At 43.8% G+C, this 22544-nt stretch overlaps 1 protein-coding gene across 2 annotated transcripts in view; it reads left to right on the plus strand.

The window, feature by feature from the left end:
• The first annotated feature begins 239 nt into the window (after window positions 1-239).
• The window catches only part of LOC129853837 (ephrin-A5b-like), a 109453-nt gene continuing 87148 nt past the window's right edge, over window positions 240-22544 (plus strand). Inside the window, exon 1 of one of the 2 annotated variants that reach the window (XM_055920273.1) lies at window positions 240-1395. In XM_055920273.1, coding sequence (XP_055776248.1) covers window positions 1271-1395 — 125 coding nt within the window. In that variant the 5' untranslated portion in view covers window positions 240-1270. The remainder of the gene's footprint in view (window positions 1396-22544) is intronic. The other variant, XM_055920272.1, reaches the window with a different exon arrangement.

Consider the following 22544-nt stretch of genomic DNA (forward strand, 5'->3'; position numbering starts at 1 on the left):
AACTCGAACCTTGGACTGTGTCCGTTTTCTCGGTAATGAAATAGCCTGCGCAGTGCGTTAATCAGTGTGATCTGACAGGCTATGTCTCGGTCCCTGTCCTGAGCTCCTTCTCCCAGTGCAAACGATACTTTCAGCTACCTCATAGTAATTGAATTAGTTCGGTTGGGAGGGGAGGGCTTTTGCTTTGTTAGTGTGACGCCCATTCAAAATTCAAACCAATGGGACTATCCTCCGTTCGGATGTAACCGAACCCACTTTCTGTCTGCACCGGGCTGCCTTTGCTCTCACCGTCCCTTTAGTCTCGTCCCGTTGAATCTAAACATCAGGGGAAAGAAGCACAGGAATAAAGCGTGTTTAATTTTTTCTCTCCCAATGCTTATATATGAAGAGGACGCAGTGGAATGCTGCCATTTGGGTTCCGGGTAAAGAAGCGTCTCTACTGTCACCCAGCAGTAGCGCGTGAGAGAGGCTCGAGGGCGGACTCCTCCCCACCACCCCCTTGACACTTCCAAGACAGCGCTGAGAAAGGATAGCTGCCTTTTTCGGCCAGTCTGCGAACGGAGCAGCGACAGCGTTACGAAAAAAAGGACTAGACTAGAACCGGGGGTTGCCTATAATGGCGTTCCAAAGTTCCATCTCTGAAAACGTGGACATTGAAGGACACGAGCTATAGGGGGACATTGGACACATATTGCTCCTTTTCCTTACTCAGTCTTGACACCGATCCAGCTCAGCGCATGACCGTACAGAGACTGATGTAGTCTGTTAGAGGGGACTTCTAACAACTGTTTTATCAATATTTGTTTGATACCCCTATATGTGTATTTGTGTGAACATATTTTGTCTGACCTAGGAGTAATTTTTTTACGCATACTGGAACCGTCAAAACGGATGTCCCGTGAACATATCATACAACTGGACCAGACACTGAACCTGAAGAGAGAAGCACTAACCACAGTGACACTCGCATTTGATAACTTCACCTGCTACTGTCGTCAAATTAAGTGTGATTCCAATTGACCAACGAGGCGTAATCTCTATTGCAGGTTGCGCTATCAAAGCCTCTCGCACCTTGGGGTAGGAGACAGCGATTTTCTGTTGTTGAATTGTCTTGCCTATTTCTGCCATTCATAAACTGCGACAGAGGACAGAAAAGGCACACAAATGTAAACAAGAGAAAGCATCTCTCCCGCTGAAGTGTACCCTAAACTGACTGATCCCGCAGTCAACCCGCATCGAAGAGGAATACGTGCCGAACTTTGCTGTAGTGATGCTGCAAGTGGAGATGGTGCTATTCGTCTTTCTGGTGATATGGATGTGTGTATTCAGCCAGGAACCCAGCTCCAAGGTGGTGGCCGACCGCTATGCCGTCTTCTGGAACCGAACCAACCCCAGGTAGGTGCCACTCAGCGCGTCCAGTGGGGCCGAAGCGAGTCGATGTTCTCCAGGGGCGGCCCGTGTGAACCAATACGTTTCGGTGGATCAAATATATAGACCGATGGCGGTGCCTTTTATTTAAGGTATAGATTACTGCCTATTGAACACATCACTCAGATGGGTTATATTTCCCAGAAATGTGGGTCGGTTATTGATGCAACAGAACACAACCTGTGCACACCGGGTTGGATTTAGGCTAGCCTATTTGGGATATATGCTACACTGAATTGTATACAATCAACAGTAATCAAACTCGTCAAGTTATCAAATCTGTCATCTTGGCATATAATAAACCTTCGATGTGTTACCCGAAAAGCGCACCGTTGGAGAGTAAATTCGCGGGGGTTCCAGTACCAGCATTCGGTGTTACTGAAATTAACACCCACCAAAGAGTGTGCGCTAGTGCCGGTTTTCTGGATAGACACCGGGTTAAATCATGGAACGTTATTTGATTAGAGTAAGCCTGCTGTTGGCGCATGTAGGATAGCGCGTAGATCATTGCGTTGTTTGGACGGCGTACACGCGTATTTGTAGCTTACTTCTCTCATCTTCGAAGGAGCGGAATTCCACTCCAGGTAGCATATGCTGGTCAAACATGGCACCATGATTAACCCAGAGTTCGTATTTGTAAGAACAACAAGCGGGTGAAAAGGGAACCAGTCAAGTCTGTAGGCCTCCCGTTCATGTTTTGGCACTAGTTGTAGCCTATCGGCACATTTGCGGAGCCCTCTTACGATTTTGAAGATGATCAGAAATCAATAGGCCTTGCCTACTCAATCAGGACCAAAACGCTTCGACAGGCTGATATAGGTTGGACTTAATTTCGTCTTTTAATTTCTTGTCTTTTCTTTTGATCATGATATGAGCTGTTCACCACGGATTTATCCAATCCACTTATTGTTCTCATTCAGAAAACATGTTTTAATCCTATGAAAAAAGTTAAACTCCTCTGGATTTCCCCCCAAAATCTTTTCACCTACTTAGAATTATTATATCATTATGCGACTATTTTGGTTTATAGATTTAAGTCATATATATGTAATTAATAGCCTATTTAAATACTGTAATTCAATTGGAGGTTGACTGAAAAGTCCCAAAAAGTTCTGAAAAGCAATCACTTTTGCTGCACTAAAGTATTCTACCTCTTGCGAGTTTCGATAGGTAACGTTATTGTCATACAGTCTAAAATCACAAACATTTAAATAAATTGATGATCAAAATAGGACATGTAGAATGTATTCACCAATTTATTAGCCCACGGCCAGGTAGTTCGAAACTGTGACACTTCTGCTCCAACACCATTGTGCTCGCAATGATAGCCTATTTGAGGGATACATTCATAAACAAACAAAGTTCCAAACCACATTTTGCCCCCCAATAAACCCACTTAATGGATTTCTTAGGTATCAAATGATGTAACGAACTTTAGTTTCTTGAATATTGAATAAAGGTGATGGACATGCAAGCGTGCATGGAGCTGTTAGGATACATTCTAATCTGAAACTTTTCCACAAATTATGGGTGATATCAACAAGAATTGGCAAAATAATTGTTTTATTTTAGTGGAGAAAAAATATTTGTATCGAACAATTTAAAACAACAGTGATATTGATCAAGAGAGAAAATAGTTTTACAAACATAGTTATTTATAGGACTAAGAAGATGTGTGTCCAAGATGTGTATTCGTCATATTCATGAAAATATCTATTTGTATTGAGTGGTACAATAAAGCACTAATGTAGCAGTATTACAGTGAGAATAAGGTCAGCGTAGGTTGACCTTTATAATTCCTTGAACCCGTACCATAGAACGTCTAGCTATTGCCGTTTTCAACAGAGGGCCATACATGTAATAAAACTATGTTGACGGAAATAAATAAAATTTTCTGGAAAACTTAACAGCAGACAATCACACTTTACATTAGTCAAAAAATATGTTTACTTATTATATTTAGCTTCTTATTTTATGTGTTATTTTAACTTTAAATTAGTATTTATGACTTTCTATATCACCATTAACTCTGGTCTGAATATTTCCAATGCGGTTTTAGCTGTTCACTATTTGTTGTTTGAAGCCCCTAAGCTAATTCTCCAAATAATTTTTTAAAAGTCATTAATTGTAGCTACACAGACGTTCTTGTATAACTATTTATGTTCAGTTTGAAGTTTGTGAGGGAAAAAAACGATTAATCGCTAAGAGCAGTTAGTGGTGATGGTACAAGTGTAGGGTTCAGCATAGAGGCCTACTAGAGCTGGGGTTGGGCGGTTCTAGCTGTAGACTAGAGATCCCCAGTGCTGATACACTCCACCGTGACTGTTGTGGTCTAGCTCTGCGCTCTAGCTTAAGCCAGTTGTTTATTTGTGTGCCGCGTTGTTCAATACAAGTAACGCAAAGTTGGGCTCAATCTGATGTCTTACGCTGATAGACACAGTTTCATTAGGGTGCACATTTTTCACAAAGACTTTGACTGGCGGCTCTGTGGACCACTTGATTCACTCCAGATGGGCTGACCGTTTACTTAGTTCCAGGGGAAGCAAAAAATAAAAGACGCAGAAATTAAAACGTTTGAGTAAACTCACTGTAAATCTCTGGTTGAGAGTGGAAATTGAAGAAAAGAAAACTGTCAGGAGAAGTAAACTAGGCTTTGATACGTGCTGAACTTTGTGTGTCATTGTAAAATATGAGAAATAGATTGTTTCCCTAGCCCCTGTCTTGTTTTTGAAGTCCTGACTAGCCCGAGGACAGGAAACAGGTTTTGTGAAAGGGTTTAATAATGTTAGTCATTCTCTTCTACTTACACTAATCAAGTTTGTTTGACTCTCAACCCTATAGGGCAGAGTCAGAAAACTAGAACAGCGGGAGAGAGAGTAGAGCAGCAAAGACGCTCTTACGGATGACTCAGTAAATAAATATCTATTCTCTCTGTATGTGGTGCATGGCGTATGTTCTCTGTATGAAATATTACTCTCTGAAAGGGGATTGTGGAGAAATCATACAGCCCTTAGTTATCTGCTAGCGTAAGTGTTTACTCTCAGGACTTAAGTGTACAGTTCAGTGGTGTATGGTAGCAGACTGTAGGCTTTTGTAGCCCTTTTGGCTCAACGTGAAGTGATCGTTTACATGCTTCACACCTTCGGCAGGAGACTGGGAACCTGTAACTGCTTAATTACTCTGGTGAATCTCTCTCTCTCTCGCTCTCTCGCTCTCTCTCTCTCTCTCTCTCTCTCTCTCTCTCTCTCTCTCTCTCTCTCTCTCTCTCTCTCTCTCTCTCTCTCTCTCTCTGTCTCTGTCTCTCTCTCACGTCCTTAATGAAGGGACACAGTTTTGTCTCTGGATTCTTCTTTCTTTCTTTCAGTACCTTGAGTATTTGGTGTAATGAAGGGAAGTTTGTTCTCTCTCAGGAGGTCCCTGCTGTCCTGCTGGTGAGAGCTCTCCCCACGTTCTCCCCCTTGCTTCTTCTCCTCTCCCTGTCCCCTGTAGCTGTGGATCTCTCTCTCTCTCTTTTGCTCTCTCGTTCTCACACTGGGCCCGGAAAATGAATGAAAACAATTAAATATTTCAAGAGTCCCTCCATGGACCCAACTAGGGGTGCTTGTTGGAGAGACACAGTCTCGCAGAGGTCGCACGCACACACAAACACACACACTCGGAGACTCACAGGCACACACAGAGGTCACACAGCAATACAGCACAAAGCTAGCCTGTGTCTGCTGGAGAACGTTGAGGTGTGTGTGTGTATGTGAGATTTACCAAACAGTAAATCCCAAATGTACTGAACTGAAATGGTATTATTGACCCCGACCCCGATTGGCTGGCCTTCCTTATAGCTCTTAGGCCACTCCGTGCATGTATCATTGCTGCGTGAATAATGGGTTCGGAGGTCACCGAGGGCTTGTTCCCTCTCCTTCAGACTCTCATAAACGTCTGATAATTACATCTCACTCGGTTGGACTTCTCATTACCTGTCGCTGAGCCACGGGACGTGACAAACTGTCTGTCACTCTGCATGTGTGTTGGTGTGTGTGTGTGTGCACGTGTGCTGATTACACTAACACAGGCACGGTACATGTTCAGACTGTAGAGGGAAAGCCAGTCTCCACACCCCTTGGTCGTCTCTACCTTAGCCATAACTATGGAGAGATAGGAGACTAGTCCGTGCAGGGGGTTCAAAAGCCAATAAGGCCTTATTTATTTACATTACGGAAATGTTTTGATTAAAGTTCCATGTCTTATTTAATAAGAGATATATTCATTTACATGGAAGGGATATTTTTAGATTAAATCCCACACCCAATGTAACAGTGGATTTGAGTTTAAATGAATTTGACCCCAATGACCTACACACTTTATCTCATCTGCCCTGTCGCTTCTCTTTTTCTTTACCCTCTGACTTATTTTCCGTCAGTTGTTTTTCTCTCTCTCTCTCTCTCTCTCTCTGACTGAATTCTGATTAGTTCTCGTTAATGGCCTCTTGCTCTGTCGTTCTTTTAACCCTGCGGTGTCCGCAAGAGCACGTTCACTGCGAGCGTAGGTTAGACTCAGCAAGGACAGAAAGAGAGAGAGAGAGAGTGAGAGAGAGAGAGAGAGAGAGAGAGAAAAGATGGCGTGAGAGGGATACAGTGAGAAAGGGAGAGAGTGGTAGAGATACACAACGTACAAGGTGTGATAAATTATTAAGATTACGGGAAAAATATGAAGTGAGAAGAGAATGCTTTGTGATATGAATGTGAATGACTTTCACGAGGGCTAAATAGCATTCACTGCCTTTTTGATACCAATAATATCTTTCCATTTCAAGAGAGTCTTTCGGGGGAAAAAACGGAATGCCGTATTTGAACAAGTAACCTCTGTGTATTTCTGACTTAACTTATGACGCCGTCATGATAACAGTTTCATTTCCTACCTCTGAAGTGTATCCATTGTGGGTTGTTATAATGAAAGAGAGGAGAGACCACAGTAGGGGTGGGGTTTTCTGGTAGAGAACGCAACACAACACAGCTCAGTCAAATGTGTGTGGGATGTTCTTCAGTAGCTGCTACTGCCTCTCGGCTCTGACCCCATTAGAGACGCCGAGCGGCGGGCGGAACAGTCAGCTCCACTGGGGTCTGTGGATGTGTCACTCCTTGGAGATTATATGAACTTGCATGTCATTGTAAGGGAAACATGCATACATTAAAACAAAATAAATTAAAAAAAGCTTTTTGAGAATTTGTTTTGCTGACTAATTGTTTTGGTGAATTTTTGAATTCATGTTTTGCGATTTTTAGCGTTCTTACATGAAAGTTAATTCTGATTAGATTTTTTTTTGTCCAAGTTTAACAGTGATGTAGATAAATGACATGAATTTGGTACATCTAAGAGAGCAGAAAATATTTCCCCAAACTATTGTAAAAAACAAAATCACCCTTGGAGGCTTGGGTTATGTGCATAGCACTGGCAGGCTCTAGATGGCACATACTGTACTGTGGCCTTAACTCATTTCAGTGACTCACTATGGACCTTTTCCCCATTTTCAATGCCCAGTTTTGTGCTTCGTTTTGATCTTAATCACTCCAAGGTCAAGTGGAGTGCTGAAACTCTGCTATCGGCCGGCCCATCTCCATTCAGCTGCTCGCTAACCCTCAGCTTTCACAGGAACGCTATAGCTTTACTTAGAAACAATAAAGTATTAACCAGCTTATGCAACACCCACATGTGTCTGACCGTATACTGTACTTTTCAAAAATTCTCTCACTATATTGATAAAAATAACTTTTTCCCTGTCTGATTTTCCTGTGTTTCTCCTCTATTTCCACGGTTGTTTTTATTAAGCCCTAATGCTTTCTAAATCCCCCTGGTCTGAGTTTCGTTTCTGTGTGTCAGGGTTCTCCGAGGTATAAGAGACAGGGGAATGTTTTATGGTCTGTTTATGGGTTTACTCTTTAAGAACTGAATCTGTACCAGTTCTCCCTTTCCCAGTTCAGTAACCTTTACCTATCGACCTAAACCACACAAATGACTCTGGATCAGTTCCTAGGGTTAGATGCCGTGTATCATAAACACGTTGTTTTTTGTTCTTGCTTCTCTCAAGCTCTGAATCAGAATTGTAGAAGGATGTATATTCTATGCATTCTATTTCTATCGGCTTCATGCCTTTGTGTCTGAAACTGTTGAGGCCCCCCCAGCCTCAACCCTCCTTGCAGAATAAGGTCCCCACCCTCCTTTGCAGAGTAAGCCCCCACCCGCCTTTGCAGAGTAAGCCCCCCCCTCTCTCTGCCCACCACCACCACCAACCCTCTGGCCTTTTATTAGGAGGTCTGGAAGCAGCTGGTAGTGGCATGGGGTGCTCTGCCTTCCCAGACCAGATGTGGGCGCTATTGTGCAGGTCTCTTACCCCTTAACACCCGCCCCCCCCCCCCCCCCCCCCCCACACCCCAAAACTCCAAACCTCGACCTGTCAATCATTTATCAGACACTCTTGTCCTCCAACCCTCCAATCCTTCCCATCCTTGTCCTCACTGCTCGTCTTCGTCCGTTTAGTGTAGGGTGACTGTATGGGTCTATGCAAAGTTTTAGATTTGGCTGTGGACGGGTTGTATGGAATTTGCAGTAACTCAACATTGCCACCCATGGCACCAGTTCTTTATGCCCTGTGTCAATATAGAGAGAGGAGTCCAAGAACATAACTTGGATTTTATGTTGCGTGTCTGTTTTTGGACTTTTTACATTTATGGAGAAGTCAGGCGTATTGCTACATGCACATAGATATGTTAATTAATTTTTTCAATTGAAACCAAGAAAAACAAATATATATATTTTTGGAGCTTTTGATCAAGTGTAGTAAAATCATTTATTTGATTTCGACCAGCTCATTTGGTCTTGCTTGATTTGTTCTCTGTGTTCCGCTGTTGATCTCATTTACGCTCCGAGTTCAATCGCATTGTGACGCAATAACAACATTTGCATGAAGAGACCAGAAGGGCTTGATTGGATGATTGAGTTTCCTTTTTGTTGTCACAATTTACTGTGCAACTGGAAAATGTGACGCCACCGAGACCAACCGATTGAAAACCTTGATTTTACCAGACCCATTTTCCACAGATAATTCCTTTCCATGGTACACTGACTTTGACCATTCACAGACGTTTTCCTTATTTAACTTGGGGGGGGGGGGGGGGGGGGCTGGCTTGGCGAGGGTGGGAGTGGATGTTGTTCTAGCTGGGGAGCAGTGTGGAGAATGGGTCCCAGAGGACGACACATCTCCAGCTCTAAAATAAAGAACTAATTGACAGTTGTTGCCCGTCATAAATGACTCATGAGGTAATTTCTCAGAAGTGACAGAGAGAGAGAGAGAGAGAAATTGTCAAATGGTTAGGCTGTGTGGTCCATTTTCCTATAGAAAAGAATGCAGCCGACCGGTACGCTCTAGTTCCGATGCAATAGATTCATGAAGAGTCACCAACGTTAGAACGGATTTCACTTCTCCCCAGTCTAACGTTCACAGTCTGCTGGGTTTACTCCCTAATGTCCCTTCCCAAGAGTAGAGCCCATACATTACTGCTGCTTCCCGATTGGCAGAATATGAAATTCAGGAAGGAAATGTTAGCACGCCTTATTGTACCATGACTCCTGGTGCTTGGGTAAAAAAATGTTGGAGACGTCGTTGCTCCTCAACGTTAAGGGAACCTACTGCATTGATCGTATTGTACCTTCGTCAGAGGGACACAATACACCCGCACCCTCATCTGTGTACTGCCAGCCAGAGCCACTGAACGCCCAGCATGTCTCAGCATGTGGGTTTTGGATGCACAGCAGTTGGTCGGTCTGTCTGCGTCAGTCTCTGTCCGCGTCAGTCTTTATAGTATTTCCCCTAGTTTTGTCACAATAACAACATGTTACATACGATACGATACCAGGCCAAGTATCACGACGGCGGAGAAAAATCAGTGGCCTAGCTCCAAAAAAAACTGAAATTCACACTTCTAGTCAACGTGGCACATTGAACTTCGCACTGTTCAGTGTGTCATAGAAAACAGCATAGGATGCCTGATTCGCTCACATTTGCAGAGGCATAATGCATAATGATCTGCATGTCTTTGTGTCAGTACAGGGAAAACACTGAGGGAATGCTGAAAAAGCGAAATGCTGAGAGAAGCAGGTGAGTGAGGGCTGGTAGGGGATGCTCTGGTTTATTACAGCTGCCAAATGGGATATGTGTATGAAAGTGAAGTGGATAGTATTGGACCTGCGCATACAAGAGACTAGTGGCTTTTGCTTAAATTCAACGGAATTTATAAAAAATCAAATCTGACTTTATAACCATTTTATGACAGGTGCCAGCAGGTTTTTTAGATTGGTAGGGCTGAAAGGTTGGGAATATCATATGAAACGCTACTATGGTATTCTAAAATGTTAGTATCATGATGTTTTGGTACCGTGATATTACCGTGGTACCGGTATACCGTGCAACACCAATTTCCCCACTCAATTCCATTTCCTTAAACACCAATACAAGGAAACAAGGCCTATACCTCGCTCAGCCCCGCTGCCTGAAAGGGAGAGAGGAGCCACTAAACATTTAGGCCACTTCCAAACTAGCTTCAAATACAACCAACACAACCCTCTCTCACTCAACACACACACACACACACACACACACACACACACACACACACACACACACACACACACACACACACACACACACACACACACACACACACACACACCGGGTTCTGACAGGCTGAAAGGCGGTCATTGTTCCTCCTCTCTCTGTCCACTCTCTCTCCACGGCCAGGACTGGAAGTATGCATGCACTTAAAACGGAGGGAGGAAAAGAGGGAGGGATAGATGGAGCAGTTGGAGGAGTTGATGAGGGAGGGGTGGGGCACAGCTGAAGTTGTAGCATGTTCACGGAGGGAGAGAAAGAAAGGGGAAGGCAGAGTCTTATAACCGAGGGCGACAGTGAGGCTGAGGAGAGTGGTGAAGAGGTGGCCCCATGTATACCCCTCACACCCTTCTGTTTGTAACCCTCTCATCACTCCTTTCACGCCTCCCTTTCCCTCCTTCCCTGACTTTCTACTCTAGCTGCCTTCTTCTAGCCGCCCTCCTTCCATCCCTCCATAGAGCTAACTAGCTTCCCTCTCTACTTTCTCCCAGGTTGCTACCTTATTTCCCATACAGAGGTAGTTGATTACCTCCCTTCCACACAGGGCTGGCTAGTAGCTAGCTCCCTCCCTCCTTCCCAGTGATGGTGGGGTAGGATGGGTCTCTGCAGAAAGGATGAACCCTTCTCCGGTTCAGGCCACATGTTTTGTCTCCCTTTGTGTGTGTGTGCGCGCACGCGCATGAGAGAGAGACTGTGGAGTGATTTCCACTTACAATACCGCTATCATTGGGATATATTCTTAAAAGTAGTTATTTTAGACCCACCATTCCTTTCTTCGACCGTTGTTTGATCAAGTAGAGTAGACTCCTTTTACTCCTCTGTACATCAAATCTGGTTTAGAAAGGGATTCTACCGGAGGGATTCTGATTGGCTTAGCTGTATCTCCCGCACCCTTCGGTTTGGGTTCGATGTTCGAGTGTGTGAGCAGAAGCCCCCTGTATACAGCAGTGTTACAACAGACCACAGCACTATTCTATGACCTCATTTTCTACCATACAGGGGAAGCAATTAATCCACGGAATGTGTGTTAAATCCTATCCTCACCCTCTCCTCTCCTCAAGGCCCAGCTTTGGTTCCCTGGATAATCCAAAACATTATCCCAGATAACCAAATATGACACCCCAACGAACATAGGGCATACACACACAGACCCCCCCCCCCCCCACACACACACACACAAACATGTCTTTGTTCTATTTAAGAAGTAGAGTTCATCTATTTTGTTTGGCTCTAGTTGCGGTATTTATTCTCCATGTTTATTTTTTACCCCCCAAATCTCTCCAGAGTGAGTGTGGAGTGAAGCCCCTATCCCGGGCCTTTTGAATCTAACGTTACTACCCAGGGTATTAACCATGGAGTCACCGAGAGGCTTAAAAAGCCATCAGCTCATTGTCCTGTGACACAAAACCCCTTCCTCTCAAATCCCCCATCCCTCTCTTCTTTCTCTCTTCCTTCCCTCCTTCCCTCCTTTCTTAGAGAGCCCGGGCATTCATATTAATCAGTTTAAAAGGCTAATGAGATAAGAGAGACTTAAGGGGAGCCCCCAAAGTGCCCTAAGCCTCCAGGATAAACAGAGGTGATGAACGTGGCCTGGGGCTACAGCCAGTATGTGTTTTTTTAAGGATCACTACACTTTAGTTTTGAATACCTTTATTTGGTACAGTCCAGTCAGAATTGAGAAATGCAGTACTTAAAAAAAATATATATATATATAAATAAGTTTGGGGGAAAGTGGGGTGTGGTGGAATGATGTTTGGGGGTAAAGATATGTGGAATCGTAGTTGAGACTTAGCTGGTTGTTTGTGAGGTGTGTCTGTGTTATTTGAGAAATATGCCTTTTTCGTTCCCCCTCTCTCTCTCTTGATCTCCATCTTGCCCCTCTCTTCCTACCGCCCTTACAACCCTGGCAGCTGCTTCTCTTTCTCTTTCTCGCGTGCATGCTCTCTCCCAAAGATTATTAGTAGATGTGTCAGTAATAATTCCTGGGTTTTGGGGAATCCTGCTGGGGTGACCCAGCATGCACTGTGTTAGGTTTAGGCCCAGTGTTGTGGCTGGCCTGGCTGACTGACGGCTGGCTAACACGTTACTGTATCATGTGTGTCCGTCTTTGTGGCTAGCCAACCCTCTCTGTGCATTCAAGATGGCTAAGGTGAATCCAGTGATGGGATAGGAATATTACACGCTCTCTCTCTCTGTCTCTCTCTGTCTCTCTGTCTCTCTCTGTCTCTCTGTTGCTCTCTCTGTCACTCTCTCTCTCTCTGTCTTTCTCTCTCTCTCTGTCTCTCTCTCTCTCTCTGTCTCTCTCTCTCTCTGTCTTTCTCTCTCTCTCTCTCTCTCTCTCTCGCTCTCTCCCAGACTGAGACAGGGCCATGCGAGTGAAAAAACATGGCGGCTCAGCGAGGAGAAATAAAAAAAACGTGGCGCCAGCCTTTTGAGCAGACACAAAGAAAGGGGTAATGCTGGCAGCCATTCTTTAGCCAAATTATACAGCCTTACATGACAAGAGTTTTTGGAATTTTTTAACTTTATATATAATGGCCCGAAATCAGAGACGTGTGATTTTAAAGGAACTGTCTTCCGAAGAAAAGAAAATAATCTCAAATGAATCTGTGATTATCTGCCATTATTTCACCAGATCGAAGGTGGGACAGTCACAGAGCAGAAATAGACATGAGAGACATGAAATAATGCAATTGGATAACAAAACAAGGACATTCAGACTTTATTTGATTTAAATGTCTGCAGTTGTACTGTTCTAAACATTTCCTTTTCGGCAATGAATAGGCACGCATTCTTGTTTCAGGCTTTTCCATCTGTGGGGTTGGTTTTTGGTTTTGAAAAGGTCTCTTTGGAATAGACAGTAGGCCGACTTGAGTTCCTTCGAATACGGAACACACAGAACACCAGTGTTCACGGGTTTCAGAGTTCCATAGTTCCGTCTCACCTGCTGTGCTCTGTACTCCTCACCGATAGAACTTCACGTCAGTTCTAAAACACGACCGGAGACAATCCAGTTAGGATTAAAAGGGGGGGGGGGGGGGGGGGGGGGGGGGTGTACGGCTAATGGTAAACCAAATAGTCAAGATTGCAGGAGGTTTTTTATTTTCCCAGGAATGAACATTGTTGGAATGGCCTCATTAGGGCTTAAGTTATGCTGCTGTGTTCCTCTTAAAATGAATATAATAATAGGACCAGTGTCTTGAAACAATTACACATTTAAAGAATAGGAACGTGTTTTATAAATCATGCATTTGCAATGAGTATGATATTTTTTACTGTAATTGTATTTAATTGTTTACCTAAATGTAAATCTTTTCCATTTTATTTTTCTTATTTATTGTGGGGTTTATTCATATTTATTGTTATTCACACTTTTTTTTTATTACCCTTCCTTCCTTTAAAATGTCAATTTCATTTACTTTTCATTGTCAATTATTATTTGAAATATATTACATTTGTTGTAATGTTTTTTTTTAAACAACTACTGTACATAGTCATATCACTGCTATACAACTATATATATTTTTTCTTCTTAAAAGTAGGAATTTATATCATGTTTAAAAAAGCTGGAAGATTTCCACTTGCCCCTGTCTTGCTTATTTTAACAATGTAAAAAAATGTCATATTTAGGCCTAGCTTAATTTAGTAAAATATTTCACATGAAGCTTCTATTCTTTTTTTGTTTCATTAATACACATAAAACATCACAAAATATATCCAGACTGGAGCTTTCATTAGTATTTTCGCATTAGTACCAACACACGCGTTACAAAAACTCAATACAATGGCAATTAGATTTCTTTTCGATGATACAGCTTGCCGCTTGCAGCTGTATAAAGTGAATTATTTTCACATGATGAGAGACTTAACGGGAAATGTGCTAAGCTAGATTATTAGCCAGTAAGGTATAAGAGATAGAACCTTTCCTTGTATTGGATTGGAACGCAACCCGCTCTGTGCTTGGGGGAGGACGATTAAATATTTAGAGCTGTTTGCGATCTCCAGGTCGAGCTGTACTTGCAAACCTTCACACGCAATTCTGGGGAATCGAGGTCAAGGCGGACATGTTTCAAACCTTGAAGGTGACAGACTGTCGTCAGTCTCAGGACTCTGTTCGTCATGTGGTTTGACCCTGACTACCTTTTATGATACATATTATGTACGATAATTCACTTTTAATGAGTTTTCTGAGAGGTCAAATTGGCGTATTGAATGTTGCTGTTGAAAATGTGTTTTTTTATATCACCTTTACTTTGAGGATGACTTTGAGTGGCACTTTTAGTTTACTACATACTACCTAGTGAGACCCGCCATTTTCAAATCGGACGCCATTTTAAGTTAATGTTTCAGAGCAATTTTCATATGATTTGGTCTGTTGACCAAATTTTTTTTCTTCCAAAGTCCCAGCTTTCCCAGATATAAAATAACATGGCAACCAAGTAATTAATCAACAATATACTTGGCATCACCAAACAAGAGGCAACACACATGCTGTTTTTCAGCGTCATATTCCGAAGCCAGACGTGTCAGTCTGTGACTTCACCTCTCATTGACAGGTGTCAATCGCTCAGTCCCTCAACATATCCTCCACCCCAATCTGTTAATGAGCAGAGGAACAGGGTCTTTAGTAATCTAAAGTGATCTTTAGTAATGCAGTATCCCCCTCTCCTCTCACCCTCACTCACTCTTTCTGTGACAGGGTGAGGCATTCTTATATTAGGGCCTGTTCGGCTTCCCTCTGTCCGTGGTACATTAACGGCAGAGCGGAGCAGAACTCCCCCTGCCTGTATCAGTGGTAAGAGGGACATGGCACGGAATCGGGCTGAATTATTCACACTCATAATCGGCCTTTATGTCCCGCCTCCCGGCCCGGGCACCACTGTTATTCTAGTGCATAATTGATAGTGCTCAGAAGTGGAAAAGTTAGAATAGCAGAAGTAATGCGAAGCGAAAGTGTAGTCAGGCGGCGGCGGGAGCGGAGAGGGGGGGATTGGAGTAGAAGTGGGGAGGCAGACAGGGAAGTGGGTTAGGCCGCTGTTGCGCAGAGCTTGTGTTAGCCTTTATCAGGCTTAGCTGGGGCTAGCGCGAGGATCGCGTGTGCAGGCCAAGCCTGAGATGGAGGGGGAGGAAAAAGGGGGTTGAGATGGAAGAAGAGAACGAGGAGACGGGGATCCTGTGTAATGTGTGTTGACGCTGAGCTGGGCTAGAATGTCGTCTCTCCCCGGAGTCAGATTGGAGTTTGGCGACTGGACTGGGCATTTACTTCCCTTCTTTTTACATCCCTTCGCACATAACCCAGTCTGGAACGGCTTGGGATTAGATGTTACTGGAGCATTCGAATGCTAAAGTGTTACAAAGTTTAACCACGAAAGGCTGATGAGGTAAACATTTAGGAAAACACTTCTCTCGTCTTTGGGATTTTTTGAATGTTTCCGTGTCCTCGATTGCAAACAAAGCAATCATCTAGAAATGATGAACTCTATTCGATTGTCCTTCAGATATATCTGAGTGTGTTGGTGTTTATTTTGGAACCCCTCCAACACACTTTCCTCTGACTCCTACTGTACTGCACCACAGGCAGGTAGATGAGAGAGGCATTGACATCACATTACAACCATACGATACAGTGATCGATAAACTGAAACCTCCGGAGAAGAGTAGTTACTGGCTGAGCTCCAACACCAAACAGATGCTGTCCATTGAGGAATTGACCGAGATAACCTCCTGAAAATGTTTTAAGAAAGCAATTCCCATCTAGGAGAAAATAGCTGGCTGTTAAATTCTTCCTATTTAACTGACTGTACCTGACTCGCCCTTATCTTCCTATCTTTAGGTCATTGATCTATTTCACAGCGTCAACTGTAAGACTACTGGGTTTAAAAGACACCCTCAAGAATATTCCTCCTCTATATTTCCCTCTGTCTTCTCTCCCAGTCGGTGTGAATGGGTATCCTGGCCACGGACGCCCACACTTCTCAGGTGGAAGCTGTAAACATGGCCCCAGGTGAAACCTATTTTACACCTTGCTGACCCTTAACAAAGACCGCACTAACTGCTGCCTAGCACGCCCTTTGTGCTTCGATAACAAAGAGCTTTAGCTGTTATTAACGCGCAACCTGTATGCTGCAGTGGTAACCGGAGATAGCTTTCATATCAGAGGTTGGTGGGAAATGTTTAATCCTCTGCTCGAAACCCACCAACACACAACACTCGGGGATCATGCTTGGTAAAGTGTCCTGCTTTGATAGGGAGATCAGTTGGTAGTGACTGGAGAGACTGGGGATGGTGGGGATTGTGGTAACAGACACGGAAGAGATCTGTAAAGGAGAACATCTGGGAAATAATACAGGTCACGTACAGTCAACCAGAGCCATGCATGTTCAGTACGTGCACTACATGTCCAAAAGTATGTGGACACGTGCTCGTCAAACATCTCATTCCAAAGTCATGGGCATTAATATGGAGTTGGTCCCCCCTTTTGCTGCTACAACAGCCTCCACTCTTCTGGGAAGGCTTTACACTCGCTTCCAATCAGCCACAAGAGCATTCGTGAGGTCGGGCACTGAAGCACAGAATTGTCTAGAATGTCATTGTATGCTATAGCGTTAAGATTTCCCTTCACTGGAACTTAGGGGCCGAGCCCGAACTATAAAAAAACAGCCCCAGACCATTATTCCTCCTCCACCAAACTTACAGAGGACGCTATGCATTGGGGGAGGTAGCGTTCTCCAGGCATCCGCCAAACCCAGATTAGTCCATCGGACTGCCAGATGGTGAATCGTGAGTCATCACTCCAGAGAAACAGTTTCCACTGCTCCAGAGTCCAATGACGGCAAGTTTTACACCACTCCAGCCGATGTTGGCATTGTGCATGCTGATCTTAGGCTTGTGTGCAGCTGCTTGGCCATGGAAACCCATTTGATGAAGCTCCCGACGAACATTTCTTGTGCTGACGTTGCTTCCAGAGGCAGTTTGGAACTCCTTGGTAGTGAGTGTTGTAACCGGGGACAGATGGCAGTCCCGTTTTGTGACCTTGTGTGGCCTACCACTTCGCGGCTTAGCCGTTGTTGCTCCGAGACGTTTCCACTTCACAATAACAGCACTTACAGTTGACCTGGGCAGCTCTAGCAGGGCAGAAATTTGACTAACTGACTTGTTGGAAAGGTGGCATCCTATGATGGTGCTACGTTGAAAGTCACTGAGCTCTTCAGTATGGGCCATTCTATTGCCAATGTTTTCTATGGAGATTGCATGGCTGCGGGATCAATTTTATACACCTGTCAGCAAAGGGTGAGGCTGAAATAGCCTAATCCACTAATTTGACGCGATGTCCACATACATTTGGCCCTTTTGTGTACATAAACACACATCCGACGTGTGTAGTCATGCATACATCTGGACATTCTTGAACAGACGAACACGCCTTAACATATACCGTACAGTACATCGCTTAGACAATCTTGTAGACACATGAAACCCCTGTAAACTGATGCAGGCTAGACGAAAGGATCGATGCGTTCGATTTTAGCATTTCCTTTTCAGCTAATTGACTCTTTAAGATATGTTGAGTGGCAAAATGAAATCCCAAGTTTTGTACGCGTGATTGCGTCAAAGTGATGTTGTCCCGATCATAAAGGATTTCAGTTTAAACTTTTTATATTTACTGCACAGTATGAGTACCCATATATCTCTAGTGGAGTCCAACTATAAATTTCCCTTTGATAGATGTACCGTACACGCCATTATAGTTTAAAAGGAAGCACTCTGTCCAAGCTATATATTTTTTTCCCAACAACACTTATATAATATATTTGTATCTATCGCTGGAGTCACTACAATGTGCCCATAAAGATGTCCGATGGAAACATTAGCAGCGATACATCTGGGAAAGTCATAAAGCCGATTTACGAGTGCACTTATGGGCCATGCACCTACCGGAGCCATTCTGGAAAGATGCAGACTGAGATTGCACCAAACTCTCCCAAATTACCCTCATTTAAAACTAATGTAGAAGAAGATCGATAAATGCTCAAATCAGCATTAATCTTGAAGAAGATTATATGATCACGTTTAAAATAAAAAAAAGTCATATTATATATTTTGTCGGCTTTAATTAACAGAAGACTTCGTGCACAAATGTGGCGATTAAAATGGCCATTGAATAATGTACTGGAAGGCATATATAAAACTATAGCAAATGAAATACTTATGCAAATGATACTATAATAGAAATGATATCTCTTAGATTATGTGCATACATCTATTTTTATTCCATATTTTAATCTGTTTCATGAAATTATTTCATTTGATGTCAGGGATAACACAGCCACATTTACAGTATGTAAAACTGTAGTATTCATAGATGTATTCGTCGATGTCTTCTGACCTCACATTATGCCACATATGGAGAGATTTAAAAAAAACACTCATGAATATTGCATTTCTACACAACTGTGGCTAAGAGTGTTAATTTCAAGACAAGACTAGAATATCGCAGATGCCTGGTCGTCTCAAATAGCAATAGAACATTTTTCATGCACAGAAAATTCAAGATCAACCATCGTTATCATTAACTGCACTGACCTGTAGCAAGCGCACAACATTTCCTCTGGTTGTCACCCTGTATAATCTAGTCCTCTGCAAACAGAAATGAGGAAGTGTGAAAAGGGCCAGCACGCTTGGTTGCGCTCATATACTTGTTTACTGAGCTTGGCTCAGTATGCTTGGGCTGAAATGTTATCGCCATTAGCAGGTATGGATTAGTTCCCCTCTCCCTTGCTGTGAAGTTAATTGAGGGAATCTTCCACCCACAGCGGTCTGGGTTCACCCTCAATCTCCATGCAGTGGCGGCGTCCATTTAAAAAAAAAAAAAAGCCATACACAGTTTCACTTTTAATTTTGACTCCAGTCTTCCCCTCGACACCAGATGAGAGTCTCAGATAATAATATAATATATCCTCCGTTCTTTTTTTCTCTCTCCCTGAGATGTTAATGTAAAGTCATTAACAAGATATAATGGTTAATTATCCTATCACTAATTAGATTGTATAGTAGTTAGTTGGATATGTTGCAGTCTTATTTTACATGAATTATTCCACTAATGGTTTGCTTAGTAATACAAAGAATTAGCAATTAAGCAATGGAATTTACAATGACATTTTTGTCATTTCTTCTTTTCCATTTCTCACTCTAAAGGCCTTATCAAGCAGCACATTCACATTTAGCCGGGCTAGCTAGTATGGCTCTCATCACACGGTGCTGTAAAGTTCAACTCGCACGTCTACTGTACGTCTGACATTTGGTGATATTCCTTACGTGGCTGTTATTGGAAGTCTGATGTCTTTTTAATATGCAAAGTGTGCGTACACTGTTGCAACGTATCACTGTTTATCAAACAGCCAATTAAGGATGTCACCCCCCCCGAGGAGAGCTGTTGGGATCACAGTGATACAGTTAGGAATAAAACTGTTCATTTATGTACACTGTTAATGCCTCCTCATATAAAACCTATTTAGAAACTACTGACAGCACATGCATGTACTGATTATGCATCTCATTTGATAGTGTGTTTCTTTCTTGATGGTTATTTTTTTTTTTTTTTTTTTACAATTCCTGTTATACAACACGGAGATAAACTCATGAATATGTTGTTGTAAGACAATGACATTGGGAGTTATTGCGTGTGTGTTGTGTAAATATTTTATCTTCCCATATCTGAGCCCAGGATAATTCTTACCCTCCCGGCTTTGTTTTTCTATCTCTCGACAAGTCTCTTAATTGTGTATTTTTCCTGTGTTTTACGAACCAGTAATGATTTTACAGCGGGTTGTTTTATACGGGTGTCCAAACGTGCAGCCAGGGGAAGATTTAGTGTGTTGCCTCCATTCGGCAGTGAGCTCTAATTGGAAGGTCAGGGGGACGTGTTTCGACGTAACACAGGGTCCAGCAGATCCCCCACTTACTGGAGATTTAAAGGTTATCTAAACACTGCCTATGACCTGAAGGAAGAGAAAAAAACATTCCATCATCTGATATCGTTGTTTGGGGGATACATCTGCCTTCCTCTTGTTAGTGCAAGGGATCTAATGTATTATCGTTCAACACAGTTCGTTTTACAGGGTAAAGGCAATGTATACATGACAACACATATTAATAAAAAAATATGAACTCCAACATATATCACAGTTTGTTTTAATTACTTTAAAATATATATATATGTTTAATAAAAACCAATATGTGGAATTTTTGGAAATGATTAGTCATACGACATGATGTGAATTTGCCTTTAGGCATTGTGGGGGGAAAAAATGTTAGAGGTTAGCTGTTTCTTTGTGAAGGTCACTCTGTCTTGAGTTTACTTCCTTTGGAAGTGTAAGAATGCCCTTTTCAGTCATCTGATCTTTCTCCGCCATTTTCTTTACTAGAGCAGCTGTACTTGGTATTGTACGGCGGTGTGTGTGTCTGTATTCAGGGCTGTACAGCACACCAGGAGTTAACCGTAGCCAGGATTGGAGGGCTGTGCGGTGTGTTTCGGGGTGTGTGTAATGTGTATGTCTGATGGGCTCCCCTCCTGCATTTTGTGCCACATTTCGTGTCTGTCACCGGGCCCTCTCTCACGCTTCCCTGGGCCTGTGGCGTAGAGCTGGCGTTGATGGGGTTTGGGTGGAGGAAGGCGGAGGGTGGTGGGTAGAGGGTGGCGTCGAGAAGGTAAGTGCCCGATGTCTTGAGAGTATGGTTGGGTCTGGCTCCGTCACGTGGGCCCCGGAGAGATTTCCCTGGATGGTTCTTGGCACGCGATGCTCGGAGCATGCGCACACACACACTCCCTCATATCATACACGATTATAGACACACACACACACACACACACACACACACACACACACACACACACACACACACACACACACACACACACACACACACACACACACACACACACACACACACACACACACACCGCCTCTCTACTGGAGTTGGGAGCCAATGAAACATTGCGTTGCTCTCTCTGTGCCTCCTGTCACCGTGTAGAACCTCCGGGATCTGATCTGGGAAGACTTAAATCGGGCTCTGTCCCTCTCACATCATGTCTGTCTTAGGTCTCTGATGACACATCTGCATCGCTAAATAAGTCCTATACTCCTCATCCAGCGAACTCGGCCTTTTGTTCTTTCTCTTTAAACCGTTTGTTTTGTTTTTTAATTCCCAAATACAGTCTCTTCTGCGGCGGTGCGTATGTAGGGGTGATAAAGACATGTTTGCCCTCGCTGCTGTTCCGATGGCTGTGTGGTCCCCTCCGTCCCTGTATGGTAATAGAGCAAACCGAAGGAGAGGGAGAAGGAGAGGTGAAGGTTCTGCAGACAAAGGGAAAGAATGTGCTGAGCAGAGCAAGCCTAGGAGAAGGGATGGAGGGGGAGGTGGAGAGAGAGGGGGGAGCACAGTGTGGACCAGAGCTAGACTAGCATGATTATGGCTGGATTGTAGTCCTCTCCTCCTTTTTTCACCTCTTGCCTGTACATGGAGATGACTGGCCCCTATTAAAGCATAGATAATTGATTTTCTAATCTTTTCCCCCCTCCTTTCTTGTTGTAATGCCCTTGTGCCATTACCTGCCTCTCAGAGCACCAGTCAATACAACCTCTGCATCTGTGTGGGGAGAAAAGCTTGTACAGGTGTTGCTACTGGACTGGCACTTAGTCTCCTTCCCTCCCATTCTTCCTTTCCCTGTCTCTCATTTTCACTCCCCTTTGTTTCTCTCTCTCCCTCCCTCCCTCCTCCCATCTCCCCTGCCTGGCTTCCCTCTCTCCCTCCCTCCTCCCCTCTCCCCTGCCTGGCTCCCCTCTCTCCCTCCCTCCTTCCCTCTCCCCTGGTTTCCCTCTCTCCCTCCCTCCTCCCCTCTCCCCTGCATTCTCTCTCTCCCTCCCCTCTCCCCTGCCTAGCTTCCCTCTCTCCCACCCTCCTCCCCCCTCCCCTGCATTCTCTCTCTCCCTCCCTCCTCCCCTCTCCCCTGCCTTCCCGCTCCCTCCCTGTGAAAATATGTAATGTGGAGAGGTGAAGAAGTTAAGAGATTGAGAATGCATTTACAGCTCAGCTCTGCTCCCCTCCCTCTGCCCTGCCCCGGATGTGATGAGAGTCTAAGAGTGTGTGTGTGCGTGCAAGTTTATTTAATGAGAGTCTGGGAACCTGGTTGTGGGTCGGTGGTGTCTGTAAGAGGTGGCGGTGAGAGAGGACACGCGTGGCAGGGCTGGATGGTGTCCATTATGACCTTTGACCCCTCGGGAAGGTTGCAATATACATGCAAAGAGGAGAGTGTCCCGTGTTGTATCCTTCCCCGTGTGATGCTCATACTGCCCTCGTGAGAGACTGAGAGAGATTGTCACTGTATTAGTAGATACACACACACACACACACACACACACACACACACACACACACACACACACACACACACACACACACA

Source organism: Salvelinus fontinalis, chromosome 4 (assembly GCF_029448725.1).
Source record: "Salvelinus fontinalis isolate EN_2023a chromosome 4, ASM2944872v1, whole genome shotgun sequence".
In the NCBI taxonomy this organism is placed as follows: Eukaryota; Metazoa; Chordata; class Actinopteri; order Salmoniformes; family Salmonidae; genus Salvelinus; species Salvelinus fontinalis.